At 40.5% G+C, this 15,718-nt stretch overlaps 1 protein-coding gene across 1 annotated transcript in view; it reads left to right on the forward strand.

Annotated features, from left to right (window-relative positions):
- The first annotated feature begins 10,271 nt into the window (after positions 1-10,271).
- The window catches only part of C17H4orf45 (chromosome 17 C4orf45 homolog), a 133,474-nt gene continuing 128,027 nt past the window's right edge, over positions 10,272-15,718 (forward strand). Inside the window, 1 exon segment of the mRNA NM_001077088.2 lies at positions 10,272-10,454. Within this exon segment, the coding sequence (NP_001070556.1) occupies positions 10,391-10,454 (64 nt within the window). The 5' untranslated portion in view covers positions 10,272-10,390.

Genomic DNA, 15,718 nt, shown 5'->3' on the forward strand with positions numbered 1-15,718 from the left:
GATCTTCCCGACCCAGGAATTGAACCGGCAACTCTTAGTTCTGCATTGGCAGGCAGGTTCTTTACCACTAGCGCCATCTGGGAAGCTCCATGTGCTATGAAAAAACCATAGCTTTGACTATATGGACTTTTGTTGGCAAAGTGATGTCTCTGCTTTTTAATACACTGTCTAGGTTTGTTATGGCTTTTCTTCCAAGGAGCAAGCATCTTTTAATTTCATGGTTGCAGTCACCACCCTCAGTGATTTTGGAGCCCAAGAAAATAAAGTCTGTTACTGTTTCCATTGTTTCCCCATCTATTTGCCATGAAGCCATGGGACCGGATGCCATGACCTTTGTTTTTTGAATGTCAAGTTTTAAGCCAGGTTTTTCACTCTCTTCTTTCATCTTCATCAAGAGGCTCTTTAGTTCTTCTTTGCTTTCTGCTATTAGGCTGGTGTCATCTGAATATCTGACATTATTGATATTTCTCCTGGCAATCTTGATTACAGCTTGTGCTTCATCCAGCCTGGCATTTCACTTGATGTACTCTGCATGTAAGTTAAATAAGCAGGGTGACATTATACAGCCTCAGTGTACTCCTTTCAGTTTAATAAAAAGATTAAGTGAAAGATTCTAAGAAAATATATAAGGAGAAAAGTTATTTTCCCATTTAAACCTAAATGGGGTTTGCTAAAAAAATGAAAATTTTCAAAGCAGTGTAGTTTTTTCTTAAGACTAGACCGAATATTTTTACTATAAACCAGTGTATAATCCATTTCAAAAGAAAGATAATAGCTATTTTATTATTTTAAAAAACTTTTATTGAACTGTAGTTGATTTATACAGTGTTTCAAGTTTAATATTGCAAAGTAATTCAGTTATAAATGTATAATAAATATTCTTTTTCATATTCTTTTTCATTATGGATTATTACAGGATATTAAATATCATTGTCTGTGCTATATAGTAGGTCCTTTTTGTTTATCTGTTTTATATGTAGTCATGTGTATTTGTTAACCCCAAATTCCCAAAGTATTCCTCCTCATTGCTTTCCCCTTTGGTAAATGTAAGTTTGTTTTCTATGTCTGTGGGTCTGTTTTTGCTGTGTAAATAAGTTCCCTTTTATCAATTTTTTAGATTCCACATATAGGTAATATCATATGATATTTGTCTTTCCCTGACTTACTTCACTTAGTGCGAAAATCTCTAGGTTGATCCATGTTGCTGCATTATTTCATTCTTTTCAATGACTGAGTGATATGCTGTTTTTAGGTTTTTTTTGTAATTATAAGACCCTTTTTGCAGATCCATATATTTGAAGGCTCTATGTCATGATTTGCCAAATGATTGGCAAATGCCGAGGAGCTACATCTTCTCTTCCAGTATCAAAGGTCAGACATTGAAATCAATCCTGGGCTGTAGTGCTTAGTCTCAGGAAACTAGATGAAAATGAGACCCTGCACTTCAGACATTTATCCTAAGGAGGAATTTAAGAAGAACTCATAGAAGGCACACATATCATTCTAAATGACATTTAATTGCTTTTCTCCCCCTTAACTATAAATATTTATACTCCATGGCAAATATACATTTGCTCAGAAAGGTAAGACGGGTTGGTTCCTGGCTGTTCTCTGGGGGAAACTTCACTCTCTGCTATTCCTCTGTCATTATTCAATGTTTCCAAAGGAAGCTGGGAGAGTCTCAGGAAAATAGCTTGAAGTGTGTCTGACTGACTGGATGTGGGGTAGGAAAAAAGTTGCTGGGTGGAGGGAAGTGCTGATGGGAGAATTTCCCACAGGTAGATGTATCCAGGCAGGAGGAAGACTTCATCCAGACCAGAGATGAAGCGTGGTGCGATTCACCGGATCCAATGAAAGCCCGGGGTATTTCCAGATCACCAGTGCCTCCCCTGATCTACCCAGTCCGTAGTGTGCTCTTTGAATAATCAGAAGAGGAATTCCCTGATCGCCCAGCGGTTAGGACTCAGTGCTTTCACTGCTGAGGGCCTGGGTTCAATCCCTGGTCAAGGGACTAGGATTCCACCAGCATGACAAAAAAAAATCAGAAGAGCTTTCATCCCAGATTGTGTTGCCGATTGGGGTCCAAGAATGTCTGTTGGCAGCCTTCCAAGGGAGCATCTTGTAGAGGAAGGAATTTTCTCCTTCTTGCTGCGTCAGAACCTGCGTCTGAGTGGCGGTACAGCGAGTGCCTCAGGAGGCTAAGGTTGCTGGGGAGCAGAAATGAGCAGAACTTCACTTTGGGGGAGACCATTGTGGAGAGGCATACTTACCTACACAAAGATGAGTCTGCGCGATAGCCACAGTAAAACTTAAAGCCTCTAGGAACACAGAGGAGGAAGTATGGGCATTTGAGGATCTCAGGAAATTGGTGCTGGTGGAAGGGAAAGAGGAGACATTTGGAAGGGGATTGATTTTCTCAAAGACAAAGGTGGGGGGAGTTCCCAGGTGATCCAATGGCTAAGACTTCAGGCTCCCATTGCATGGGGCCTGGGTTCGATCCCTGATGGGGAAACTAGATCCCATATGCTACAACTAAAAGAATTCACATGCTGCAACTAAGACCCAATGCAGCCAAATATATATATATATATATTTTTTTTTTTCTTTCTTTCTTTTTTTAAAGGCAAAAGTGGAAGAGTATTAGCCAGGATCATTTAGGATGGAATGTTACTATCACAGGTTGAGAAGTTGTAATCACACGTAGAGAGAATTGTGTCTACTTATGGGAGATTTTCACTTGTATTCAAAGTTACCATATTCATAGTTTTGAGAAATGTTTGTGTTTTTTATTAGAAATTCTTATATTGTGCTCTTTAAAAATTATTTTATTGAAGTATAGTTGATTTACAATGTTGTGTTAATTTCTGCTGTACAGCAAAGTGATTCAGTGATACCTATATATACATTCTTTTCCTTATTCTTTTCCAGTATGGTTTCTATCACAGGAGACAAATATGTTTATTGAAGATCAAAATTAGTTTTCATTTATTTGACTCAGAAGTAATTAACCAGATTTGGGACTCCACATTCTCTGTTAGGTACGGTGAGACCAGACTTTGATAGCAAACTTTCTGGAATTCGCCAACCTCACTAATAAATCAGGGATAAACATTTTGTGTCATAGAATTGTTGTGAAGCCAATAGTATCTGGCACATTTAGAAGTGTCTAGTGATATTTGTTTATTGCTCACTAAAAAGCCTTCACCAGGAAATTCATCTAGTGACAGAAGGAAGACCACATGAACGTTAGAGCAGAACTCCAGGGGCTTTTGAAGTCCACTGCACCACGCGTGAGAAAACGAGATGACGGATTCTTGTACAAGACCGAGCAGGGAGAAGGGCACCCTGCACGCGGGGCCAGGAGGGTGAGTTTGTCCTAGTTCTGCTGCCAGCTCCCCTGAGCCTTGGGTTGGCACTCAGCTGACCCCTCCCATGATCAGATCGCTCCAGTGGAAGCCAAGGGGCTCTGTCTCAGGAGTAACCAAGGCCCCGTTTCACAATAACAATTCTCACATTTGTCAGACATCACCATATGGCTGCTAAAGCACTGGTTTAATTATTTATTGTTTCTTAATGTAGACGATAACAGTTAGGTGATAGCAATTCTAATGTTTTGTGGTTTTAATTTTGTTAAACAATGTTTTTATAGAAAAAGCATGTGTGCTAGAATCCCTAATTGTATTAACCACACCATGGGAAGTTGGGTTGATTGGAGGGGCAGGAAATAGAATTGCTGGTGCCAACTTACCCAAATTCTAACTGCAAGAAAAGGAGGAAGAATACAGACCCTTTCATGAACTGGCCAAAAAACCCAAATATAAAAAGAAAGGTTATAGTGGTCACACTTTATTGTTCTATTTACTTATTTTCCTTATTTATTTATTTTATTGAAGTATAGTTAATTTACAATGTTGTGTTAGTTTCAAGTAAACAGCAAAGTGATTCAGTTATGCATATATATATATATATTATTTTTCAGAATTTCTTCCATTATAGGTTATTACATGATACTAAGTAGAGTTCCCTGTGCTATATAGTAGGTCCTTTCTGCTTACCTATTTTATATATAATACTGTGTATATGTTAATCCTAAACTCTGAATTTTGGGCTTCCCTGGTGGCTTAATGGTAAAGAATCTGACAGCTAAAACAGGAGACACAGGTTGGATCCCTGGACTGGGAAGGTCCCCTGGAGAAGGAAATGGCAACCCCAGTATTTCTCCCTTCTAAGTACTAACCAGGCCCAACCCTGCTTAGCTTTCAAGATCAAATGAGATTGGGTGCGTTCAGCGTGGTATGGCTATAGACCCACTCCAGTATTTCCTGCCTGGGAAATCCCATGGACAGAGGAGCCTGATGAGCTACAGTCCATGGGGTCACAAAAGAGTCAGATACAACATAGCAACTGAACAACAACAACAAAACTCCTCATTTATCTCCCCCCGCAGCCCCTGCTATCCCCTTCGGTTTGTTTTCTTTGTCTATAATTCTATTTCTGCTTTGTAAATAAGTTCATTTGTATCATGTTTTAAGATTCCACATATAAGTGATATCATATGATATTTGTCTTTCTCTGTCTGATTTATTTCACCTCATATGATAATCTCAGTGTCCATGATGGTCACACTTTAAATGTATACTCATCACGTGTATTTCTAAGGGAAGACTGGGGAGAGACCAAAGTAAGGGGGAGCTGATGAGACTAATATTGCAGTGAATATTTACTGCACATATACTAGGCATTCGGTGCCAGAACAAGCATTTTATGTACATTACACCCTTTGCCCTACAGCGGGCACAATTATTCTCATTTTACAGAAAATCAGCTTGCCAATGACACATGGAAGATTGCTGGCATTTGAGGCCAGGTGTGTGACTCCTTTGTGTGAGTTTCCCAGATTGTTGCCTAAAAACGGGAATATAAGGAAAGGACCTAAAAATATTTGGCACTTAATGGTATAAAGAAAGATTCACTCGTGCAAGGGTGGCAAAGCTCCCCAGTTTGCAAAGTGTACTTAGTAATAGGGTATTTCGACATTACTATGTAATTTTAGCAAATTCTGACCTATATTCACCTGGAGGGAAGTTCCATTGCTGTATTATGCGAATTTCTAGTTTGTGTCACTTTCTGTCATTAAATGTACAGCCTGATGCCTTGCCAAATGCTGGACCAGGCGTTCTTGCAGGGCTCAGCACTGGCGTTCGCAGCTGTACCATGAAACAGTTTTCAACTCTCAAGTAGCTGTTATATTAGCAAAGTAAGACAATAGCCAACATTTCATTTGTGCCGAGCAGTAAACCCTGAGCGTCATCAGGGGAGGCTGCTGCTGATTAATAAACAATAGGGATTTTCTCTAATAGAAGTGCATCTGGTAGCTGTGGGAAACCGTCTTTAATCCCCTGTAATGAGTTTAGAGGCTGTCAGAACATTTGATGACAATGTGGGCTTCATTTCAGCTGCTCAGTTAGCCTGTCGTGTCCACACTGAGTTAACACCATTGCTCTACTTATTGGCCTTGGTTTTCTCTCTGTCTCTTGTTTTCTCTATTTTATTTTGTGGTCCTACTACTCACCGTCACTGAGGCTGGAGAGCCCAGGTCCTCCCGACTCCTTACAACCTTGACTCAGCACATTTCCCGAATGCATCCCTTCTCTGCCCACTCTGTCACTTCTGCCTTAGCCTCACCTGCACTTGCCTGGACCACTTCCAGCCCTGCCTCCTGCTCCCAAAAGCTCAGTCTCCACCCAGCCTAGCAACTTCTGTTTAAACCCAAGACTGAGCAGTCTCTGTCCATATGAACCTTCGGGGAACCCTGCTGCGTACAAACTCGAGTCTCCACTCTGGGCAGGCCTGCCAGAGCCCCTGCAGCCTCCTTACCCGTTACCCTCTGTGCCCTGCACAGTTCTGTGGGCTGTGTCTCCTCTCTGGGCCATTTGCTCAAACTGTCTTCTTTGTCCAGAACTCCCTCTCTGCCCACCCCATCCCCAAGCCTCCTTTCCTTGCTTGGATCCTCATCTTTGTTTGAGACAGTTCAGATGTGAGCCTCACCCTCTGTCCCAGGAATGGCAGGTGACGCTCCCCTTTATCCCTGTGTCTCTGGGAACAAACTAGGGATTCAATGTATCCTGTGACCAGTGTTCTTCTTCCCTGTGATTCTGTGAGTATCTGTCGGCATGTCTACTGTCCTTCTTTGGAATGTTAGATCATTCTTATACACGTAGAAAAAGCCCAATGCCTGATAGTAAAAATTACACAAGAGCTATGACCAGAAGGGTTTTAGAAAACCATGCAAATAGCTCCTAAACATAGGAAAAGATGTTCGGACTTGCTGATAAAATAGGAATGTCAATTACTATGTGACCATTTTTTATCTGTCATAAATCCAGAAGTTTGATAAAACACCCTGTGGGTAGTGTGTGGAAACAGGAATTCTTGAACATTGCTGGTTGGAAAACAAAATGTTTCAGCCCTTAAGAGGGGAGAAATTTGGCAATGCCAAGCTAACTTATATATGCTTTTACCCTCTGGTCTGGGAATCACACTTCCAGGAATCTACCCCAAAGGTGTACTGCTAAATATGTAACAAAATGTTTGCACAAACTCATACTTTATGATGGAGAAGGAAATGGCAACCCACTCCAGTATTCTTGTCTGGAAAATCCCATGGACAGAGGAGCCTGGTGGGCTACAGTTAATGGGGTTGCAAAGAATCAGACACAACTGAGCAACTGGGCACATACTTTATAACACATTTTATAAGAGCAAGAGATTGGAAATACCCCAGATAACCATTAATAGAGGTCTAGTTGAATAAAGGGAAGGTGGAAAAACATGTGTTTGGTTTGCTACTCTTTTTCTAAGAAAAGGGAGGATATGATTATAAATCTGTTTTTTCTTTTAGTTTTTATAAGTTTTCCTTTAAGGAAAAAAAGGTAACAAGATGTAGATGGCAAGCTAGACTTCTCTAGCTTGACTTCTCTAAATATCCTTTATTTTAGGGATTTTGTCTTGGAACCATGTAAATATTTCATTTAATTATTAAATTTTTTACTAATTGTTTTCTTTGTTTTTAAACTGAAGTAGATTTACAATATTGTGTTAGTTTCTGATGTACAGCAAAGTGACTCAATCACTAACAAAATACAACAAATGAACCAAAATAAGTATTGAGTTGGTGAAATAGTCTCCCAGAGAAAAACTAATTCTCTCCTCTGTTTTTCTTTCCCTCCAGCTTTTTGCCATCAGCATTGCTGACCTTAAGCCCACAACAGACTGTAAAGTTTGTAACAGTCTCTAAGGCAAAGTGGAAGCCTGAATTTCCAGGGTAGGTTAACCGGAGGTCATTGGACAAAAGTGTATTTTACTAAAGAATTACTTTTCCTCATTCAGGTTCCTCCTTCCCTTCTCTCTCACCATCACAAAAACCCAAAACCATGGTGAGAAACCTGAATGGGTGGGCTCCTGTCTTCCCCTGCTGCTGCTGCTGCTAAGTCACTTCAGTCATGTTCGACTCTGTGAGACCCCATAGACGGCAGCCCACCAGGCTCCCCCGTCCCTGGGATTCTCCAGGCAAGAACACTGGAGTGGGTTGCCATTTCCTTCTCCAATGCATGAAAGTGAAAAGTGAAAGTGAAGTCGCTCAGTCGCGTCTGACTCTTTGTGACCCCGTGGACTGCAGCCTACCAGGCTCCTCCATCCATGGGATTTTCCAGGCAAGAGTACTGGAGTGGGGTGCCATCGCCTTCTCCTAGGAGATTTCAAACTTGACTGTCTTGGAAAGTGGTAGCTCCAAGGACACAAATAGGGAATTTTCAGAGAAAAGCTTTCAGCTGGTGTTAGAGAGCCCTTGATTATAGTAACAAGAACTGGCTAACCTCAAGAAGAGTCGAAAAGCCTCTGTGACTGCAGCAATTAAGAGTGCCATGCTGAACAGATCAGACTAGTAGCAAAAAAGAGTGACGTGACTTGCCTGTGCTGAAGAAAAAGAATAGCTTCTGGTTAAAGCGTTGAGTGGTTAAAATGAGAAGTCCTCTGTATAACCCACTTGTGCATGTGCATCTGCTACTGAGACCAAGATGTTCCTGCTCACTGCACAACAGGCCAGTGAATCTAGAGTCAAGGTGCTGGAGCAGGGAATAGTGATTTTATTCAGGAAGCCAGTAGATGGAGAAGATGGTGGGCTCATGTCCCAAAGAACCATCTTGGCTGAGCTAGAATTCAGCTACTTTTATACTAAAGGAGAGAGGTTGTGACTGGTTGTTGCAAACTGGTTGGTGCTAGAATCCTTTGTTCTTGCAATTATCCAGGTAGGTCGGGCCACAATGTTCCTATAAACCTCCAACAAGACAAATGTTATTCTCTGTCCTGCAACTTTTAATCTATATAAATGGAAGAATGTTATACCTTTAAAGATCAGAACCTTGAGAATGGGCTATATTTTAGGCAAGAGGCAACATTCTTTCACAAAGGTCAGAGCCAGCAAGACAGTACAGGCAACAGAGCACAAGGGTTAGAGCTAAAGGAACAATCCAATATGGAGTCGGGTCTGTTCTTTTCTGTTACACATCTGTGTGGTCTGGTCATGCTCTGGTCATGCTCTTTGGAAGCTGGTGGTGGGCAAGATGGTTATTTGAGATCTATACCTGTGGACAGAAAGAAGCTGAAGCAGGATTGGGCAGAGGAAGAAGCTGAACTGTGGTAAGGGCTCAACAAAGCCTTGGCTCAACAGATGAAAAATGGTCCCATGACAGGTGGAAACATATGACTTTATCTCCTCACCTCACTGAGTCTTCTGACCATGCTGCCCAGGGAGGGCTTGACCTCTGACAGAGACCAGCTCCCCGCAACTACAGCAGCCCCTTTAAAACATTTATTTATGTTTTGTTTTCAGCTGTGCTGGGTCTTCACTGCTGTGCAGGCTTTTCTCTAGTTGTGGTGTGTGGGCTTCTCATTACACTGACTTCAATAGTTGTAGCACAGGGGCCCAGTAGTTGCAGCAGCTCCTGGGCTATAGAGCACTGGCTCAACAGCTGTGGCACGTGAGCTTAACCGCTGTGCAGCATGTGGGATCTTCCTAGATTAGGGATCGAACCCGTGTCTCCTACATTGGCAGGCAGATTCTTTACCACTTGAGCCACCAGGGAAGCCCTAAAGCATACACTTGATGAGAGACCTGGGGGCACATCCCTTTGCTAGCCTGCTAGCAACCCTGTCTATAGTTAACATAGAGTGTTCTTAGTGTAATTTCTCTCAACAAACAAAAGGCATTACATTTTAAGTAAAGAATACATGCTGTATATTTAAGATTGAATTCAAAATTTCCATTAGAGTTTATATTCCATGGATTATCAAATGGTCAATATTATATTTCCAGGAAGGCTGGAATTAGCTGTTAATTTATTCATCCCACAAACATTTCTTAAGTATCTATTGTATAGTAGTCTCTGGAAATTGAAATATGAATAAAGATGCTTTTTCCCCTGAACTGGGAGTTGGATTCTAGTAGGAAGCAGAGAAAATAGACAAATGAAACAAAGTGGAAGGAATTTAACAGGTAGGTATAAAAAAAGATGCCATAGAAGTTAAAGGGGCATGAAAGAGCCAGTGGTCAGCTGTGTCGGCAGACCTCCTCCTGGGAGAGGAGACGTGGGCTCCACCTCTCAGAGGACAAAAAATTTCCCAGAGGAATGTTACAGGAAGTACAAATGAATGGGTAAAGGCTCAGAAGAACGAAAGAGCATCTCACATGATGGGAACCACAAATAGACTATGTGACTGAGGCACAGATTATGTTTAAGGAAGTACTGAAATGTGGGGGAAATACATAAGCAATTATCATATTCATTCATACTATGTTTAAGGAAGTACTGAAATGGGGGGAAATACATAAGCAATTATCTTATTCATTTATTAATACAATTTTTATTTGTATTTTATCTAGCCAGGTTTCCTCAAAAGCTTTTAACCACGAGTTTGTGATTCTTTGGTTTGGTTTTGTGATAACACCCTTCTGCACAACATTTTTTGCGGCTATGTTGAAAGATGGTGATGATTGAGTCTGCCAGGTCATGGGTGCCGTAAGGCTGCTCTATTTCTAGTACCCTAACACGTCTATTCTTGACTTGATGTTGACAGATAAGGGAAAGAGATGATTGGGCACCATTCCTGGGGATGCTGCGGCTGTGTCTGTCTGTTCCTGGAGGCTGGAATACTGAACAGTGTTAGAAGGAACACTCTGCCTTCCTGTCATAATGAGTCCTTAGCAACCACCTAGTTCAGGTCACAGACAGGGAAAGGAGAGACAGCAGAGTCTTTGGCTCTTTCTGGTACAGATACATTGGTCTGAGGAAGTTGGGAAAGGAAATTCAGTAGCACAGCTACAACCTTGGCTATGGCGTGTGTGACATTTCGAGAACCAATATCAGCCACAGTGGGAAAGCGGATGGTGTTCACAGGTAAAGGGCTTTTCTGTATCTTTCACAAGGAGACTGAAGCTTCCTTAATTGCTCACCTATGTGATACTCAAATGACAATGGACTTGAGAATGAAAGAACCATGCACACTTATTCTACACGATTCTGCTGCTTTTATTATGCACTCGGCCTAGGCTGAGTTGCCTTGAGAAGATTTGTGATGTCCTGTTCTCACTAATTTAGGAATTTTTTTCATATCATACAGTTTATGTTTTTTGTAACTGGGGCTGCTTTGATGTTAATACAAATTATAGTAGTGATCATATTTTCATTATTACTGATTTAAGTTTCTTATATTTTTAGAAACTTGACATATTTGATTGATAAAAATTTGAGCAAGATGTAAGCTTAGTAAAATGTTGGCTGGCATTTTGTTCCTTCAACTTGCTTTAAATGATTTGGATGGTATGTCTGTGTGGAATTATGTATATGTATAATGGAATCACTTTGCTGTGTACCTCAAACTAATGAAACATTGTAAATAAACTATACTTCAGTTTTTTAAAGGTAGTTAAATAGAATATGACTAATTGTGATTTCTGCAAGAAATGTCACATTTTATCTTATTTCCTTTATGTTTTAAAATCACAAGCCTATTTTTAAGCATATCCCTTGCTTATCTGTAAATTCTCACTGCAATCATGAGAAGCTTGGCTCCCATTCTTTGCCACCCATTTATTTAACTGTTTAATTCCCACCAGGTCTCCCACATTGCAGGCAGATTCTTTACCTTCTAAGCCAGGAGGGAAGCCCAAATATGAGTATACAAGTATCAGAAATGCTAACCAGTACTTCAGGAGAAGAAACTTTGTCAGCTAGAGTACAATGCTTCCTTATCTTCCTTTTGCCTTTGGGCTTAGGGCTCTGCTCATTTCCAAAGTTGCTTAAGGTCAAAGTTACCAAAAGTCAGCTCCTTTCACCCACTGCCTCCAGTGAGACTGGTTTATATATTTGTAACACAGTTATTCTCCTGTCACTGTCTGAATTCTATTCTAAAATCCCCCAGACTCTTAAGTGATTTTTAAAATTTGTGTACACCAAGGTTTGCTCTCTGTGCTCTAAGTCTTCAGGTTTTGACCACTTCGTAAGGTCACATACCCACCATGACAGTACTTTTCAACCCTTTAAATGTCCCTGTGCTTCACCTACACATCCCCCCTCTTCCCTCATTGAGTTCCTGGCAACCACTGATCCTTTTTCTCTCTCTAAAGTTTTGCCTTTTCATGGATATCATAGAGCTGGAATCATACAGTGGGTAGCCTTTTCAGATTGGCTTCATTAACTTGTCAATGTGCATTGAAATTTCCTCCATGTCTTTTCATGGCTGGAGTGTTCACTTATTTTTATCGCTGAATAGCCTTCCATTGTAGGGTTGTATTACAATTTGTTTACCTAATCATCTTGGCAATTCTGAGAAAAAAAAAAAAAAACTTCTATGAGACTTTTGCATGGATATGTTTTCAGATCAATTTGGTACATACTCAGCAATGTGATTGCTGGATCATATGGTAAGACTCTGTTTAGCTTTGTAAGAAACTGCCAAGTTGAAATAAGTCAGAAAGAGAAAAACAAATATTGTATCTTAATGCATATGAGTGGAATCTAGAAAGATGGTACAGATGAGCTGTTTGCAGGGAAGGAATAGAGATGCACACATAGAGGACAGATGTGTAGACACAGGGCAGGAAGTGGAGAGTGAGACGAACTGGGAGAGAAGGGTTGACATATATACACTACCATGTGTAAAGAAAATAACTAGTGGGAAGCTGCCGTATAGCACAGGGAGCTTAGCTCTGTGCTCTGCAATGACCTAGATGGGTGGGGTGGGTGTGAGTGAGAGGGAGGGTTAAGAGGGAGGGGATATATGTATACATATACCTGAGTCTGTTGTTCCATGTCCAGTTCTAACTGTTGCTTCCTGACCCGCATACAAATTTCTCAAGAGGCTGGTTCCAAATAGGAAAAGGAGTTCGTCAAGGCTGTATATCGTCACCCTGTTTATTTAACTTATATGCAGAGTACATCATGAGAAACCCTGGACTGGAAGAAACACAAGCTGGAATCAAGATTGCTGGGAGAAATATCAATAACCTCAGATATGCAGATGACACCACCCTTATGGCAGAAAGTGAAGAGGAACTCAAAAGCCTCTTGATGAAAGTGAAAGTGGAGAGTGAAAAAGTTGGCTTAAAGCTCAACATTCAGAAAACAAAGATCATGGCATCTGGTCCCACCACTTCATGGGAAATAGATGGGGAAACAGTGGAAACAGTGTCAGACTTTATTTTTGGGGGCTCCAAAATCACTACAGATGGTGACTGCAGCCATGAAATTAAAAGACGCTTACTCCTTGGAAGGAAAGTTATAACCAACCTAGATAGCATATTCAAAAGCAGAGACATCAGTTTGCCAACAAAGGTTCGTCTAGTCAAGGCTATGGTTTTTCCAGTGGTCATGTATGGATGTGAGAGTTGGACTGTGAAGAAGGCTGAGCACCGAAGAACTGATGCTTTTGAACTGTGGTGTTGGAGAAGACTCTTGAGAGTCCCTTGGTCTGCAAGGAGATCCAACCAGTCCATTCTGAAGGAGATCAGCCCTGGGATTTCTTTGGAAGGAATGATGCTAAAGCTGAAACTCCAGTACTTTGGCCACCTCATGTGAAGAGTTGACTCATTGGAAAAGACTCTGATGCTGGGAGGGACTGGGGGCAGGAGGAGAAGGGGATGACAGAGGATGAGATGGCTGGATGGCATCACTGACTCGATGGACGTGAGTCTGGGTGAACTCTGGGAGTTGGTGATGGACAGGGAGGCCTGGCGTGCTGTGATTCATGGGGTTGCAAAGAGTCGGACACGACTGAGCGACTGATCTGATCTGATCTGATAGCTGAGTCACTTGGTGGTACAGCAGAAACCAACACAACATTGTAAAGCAACTATACTCCAACAACAACAAAAGATCAGAAAGGAAACTGCCAAAGCTGTACCGTTTTGCCATCTCGCTTGCAGTTCAGTGAGAGTCCTTGTTACTTTGCACCCATGTCAGCATTTGGTGGTCTTTCTGTTCTCACCTTTAGCCATTCTTACCAGATGTAGTTATGTCTCATTGCTGTTTGAGTTCATAATTCCGTAATGACCAATGATCATATACTTATTTGCCATCTGAATATTTTCTTTGATGTGATGTCAGTTCATAATGTTTGCCTATTATAAAATAATTGTTTATTTTCTTATTGTTGAGTTTTAACAGTTCTGCATGTATTTTAGAGACAAGTCTTTTATCAGATAAATGTTCTGCAAATATTTCCTCCTGGTTTGTGGCTTGTCTTTTCATTTTCTTAACATAGTCTTTGATAGAGCAGAGCACAAGTTTTAGTTTTAATAAACAACTTTAGTATTTAGTTTAATAAGCCACTTTAATATTTAACATTTATCAATTTTAATAATCGATTTTTCTTTCATTATGCTTTTGATATTGTATCTAAAAATCCATCACCAAATCCGGAGTCTCCTAGATTTTTGCCCTTGTTTTCTTCTAAAATTTTTTCCTATTTTGTGTTTTCGTTTGTCTATCATTCATTTCACGGTGATTTTCGTGTCTTTTAAACTTTTCATTTCCATCAGCCAATTGATTTCCTTTTCTCCTTAAACCATCCTGGGTTGGCTTTTCTGTCACTTGCAACCATGAAAGAGTTTTAATGATCCTTAAAATTTCTTATAATCTGTGTCAGTGTCTACTTGGTTTCGTGTGTTTACATAGCTCAAATTCTTATCACTTTTGATAGGCTTCAGATTTTACATTATGTTGATGCGTAATAATTCACTTCATGTTCTCCTATATTTTATATTTAAATTCCAAATTTCCTCTATTACAGTTAAAGCTGCATGAATACTTTTGGGTGTTTCTCCTTCTCTGTTATTTTCTCATGATATATTTACAGGGAGTGGAATTAGGTGGTGAAAGATACAAACTTATTGAGGCCAGAGACTTCCAAGGATTGTCTAAAAGACTGTGAACAATATATTTGTATTTAAAGTCTGCAAATAGTTTTAAAAATCACTGTTGTTTATTTTTTATAATAGGGAGTTATATATCAATCTTTTTGACTCTAACATTAAAAATTTTTTGTTATGAATATTTTAGAACATATCCCACTTACCTGTCACTCATGTTCAACAATTTATCAAAAACTTCCCACATTTGATCACATAGTTTTTTTCTTTTTCATTTGCTAAAATATTTTAAAGTGAATTTCAGATATTCAGATATTTTATTATATCCTACATATTTCACAAGCATGCATTCTAAGTTGCTCAGTCGTGTCTGACTCTTTGAGACCCCATGGACAGGCTTCTCTGTCTATGGGATTTTCCAGGCAAGAATACTGGAGTGAGTAGCCATTTCCTTCTCCAGGGGATCTTCCCGACCCAGGGATAGAACCTGAGTCTCCTATCTCTCCTGCATTGGCAGGGGGATTCTTTACCGCTAAGCCACATGGGAAGCCCCACGTATTTCACTGTGCATCAGCACCCTGCCCCCTACCAAATGAACATATTCTTACATAGCCACATTGTCATTATCACATCTAGCAAAATATAAAACTATCCTCTGACAACAGGTAATGACTAGTCCATGGTAATATTTCCCTCATTGCCTCTAAAATGCATTTTTACAGCTGATTGCAAAAATATGGATCCGAATTAGGTCCACACCTAATTGCATTTGGTTGTGTTCTCTCCTTTGATGTCCTATAAGCTGGTACAGGTGGAAGTAGTGACAGACTTTCTCTTCTTGGGCTTCAAAATCACTGTGGATGGTGACTGCAGCCATGAAATTAGAAGATGGTTGCTTTTTGGAAGAAAGGCTATGACAAACCTAGGTAGCATATTGAAAAGCAAAGACAGGTCCATATAGTCAAAGCTATGGTCTTTCCAGTAGTCTTGTATGGATGTGAGAGTTGAACCATAAATAAGGCTGAACGCTGAAGAATTGATATTTTCAAACTGTGATGCTGGATAAGAGTTTTGAGAGTCCCTTGGATAGCAAGCAGATCAAACCAGTCAATCCTAAGGGAAATCAACCCTGAACACTCACTCATTGGAAGGACTGATGCTGAAGCTGAAGCTCCGGTACTTTGGCCACCTAATTTGAAGAGCCCGTTCATTGGAAAAGACCCTGATGCTGGGAAAGATTGAAGGCAAAAGGAGAAGAGGGCAGCCAAGGATGAGATGGTTTGATGGCATCAC

This window comes from Bos taurus, chromosome 17, assembly GCF_002263795.3.
Source record: "Bos taurus isolate L1 Dominette 01449 registration number 42190680 breed Hereford chromosome 17, ARS-UCD2.0, whole genome shotgun sequence".
In the NCBI taxonomy this organism is placed as follows: domain Eukaryota; kingdom Metazoa; phylum Chordata; class Mammalia; order Artiodactyla; family Bovidae; genus Bos; species Bos taurus.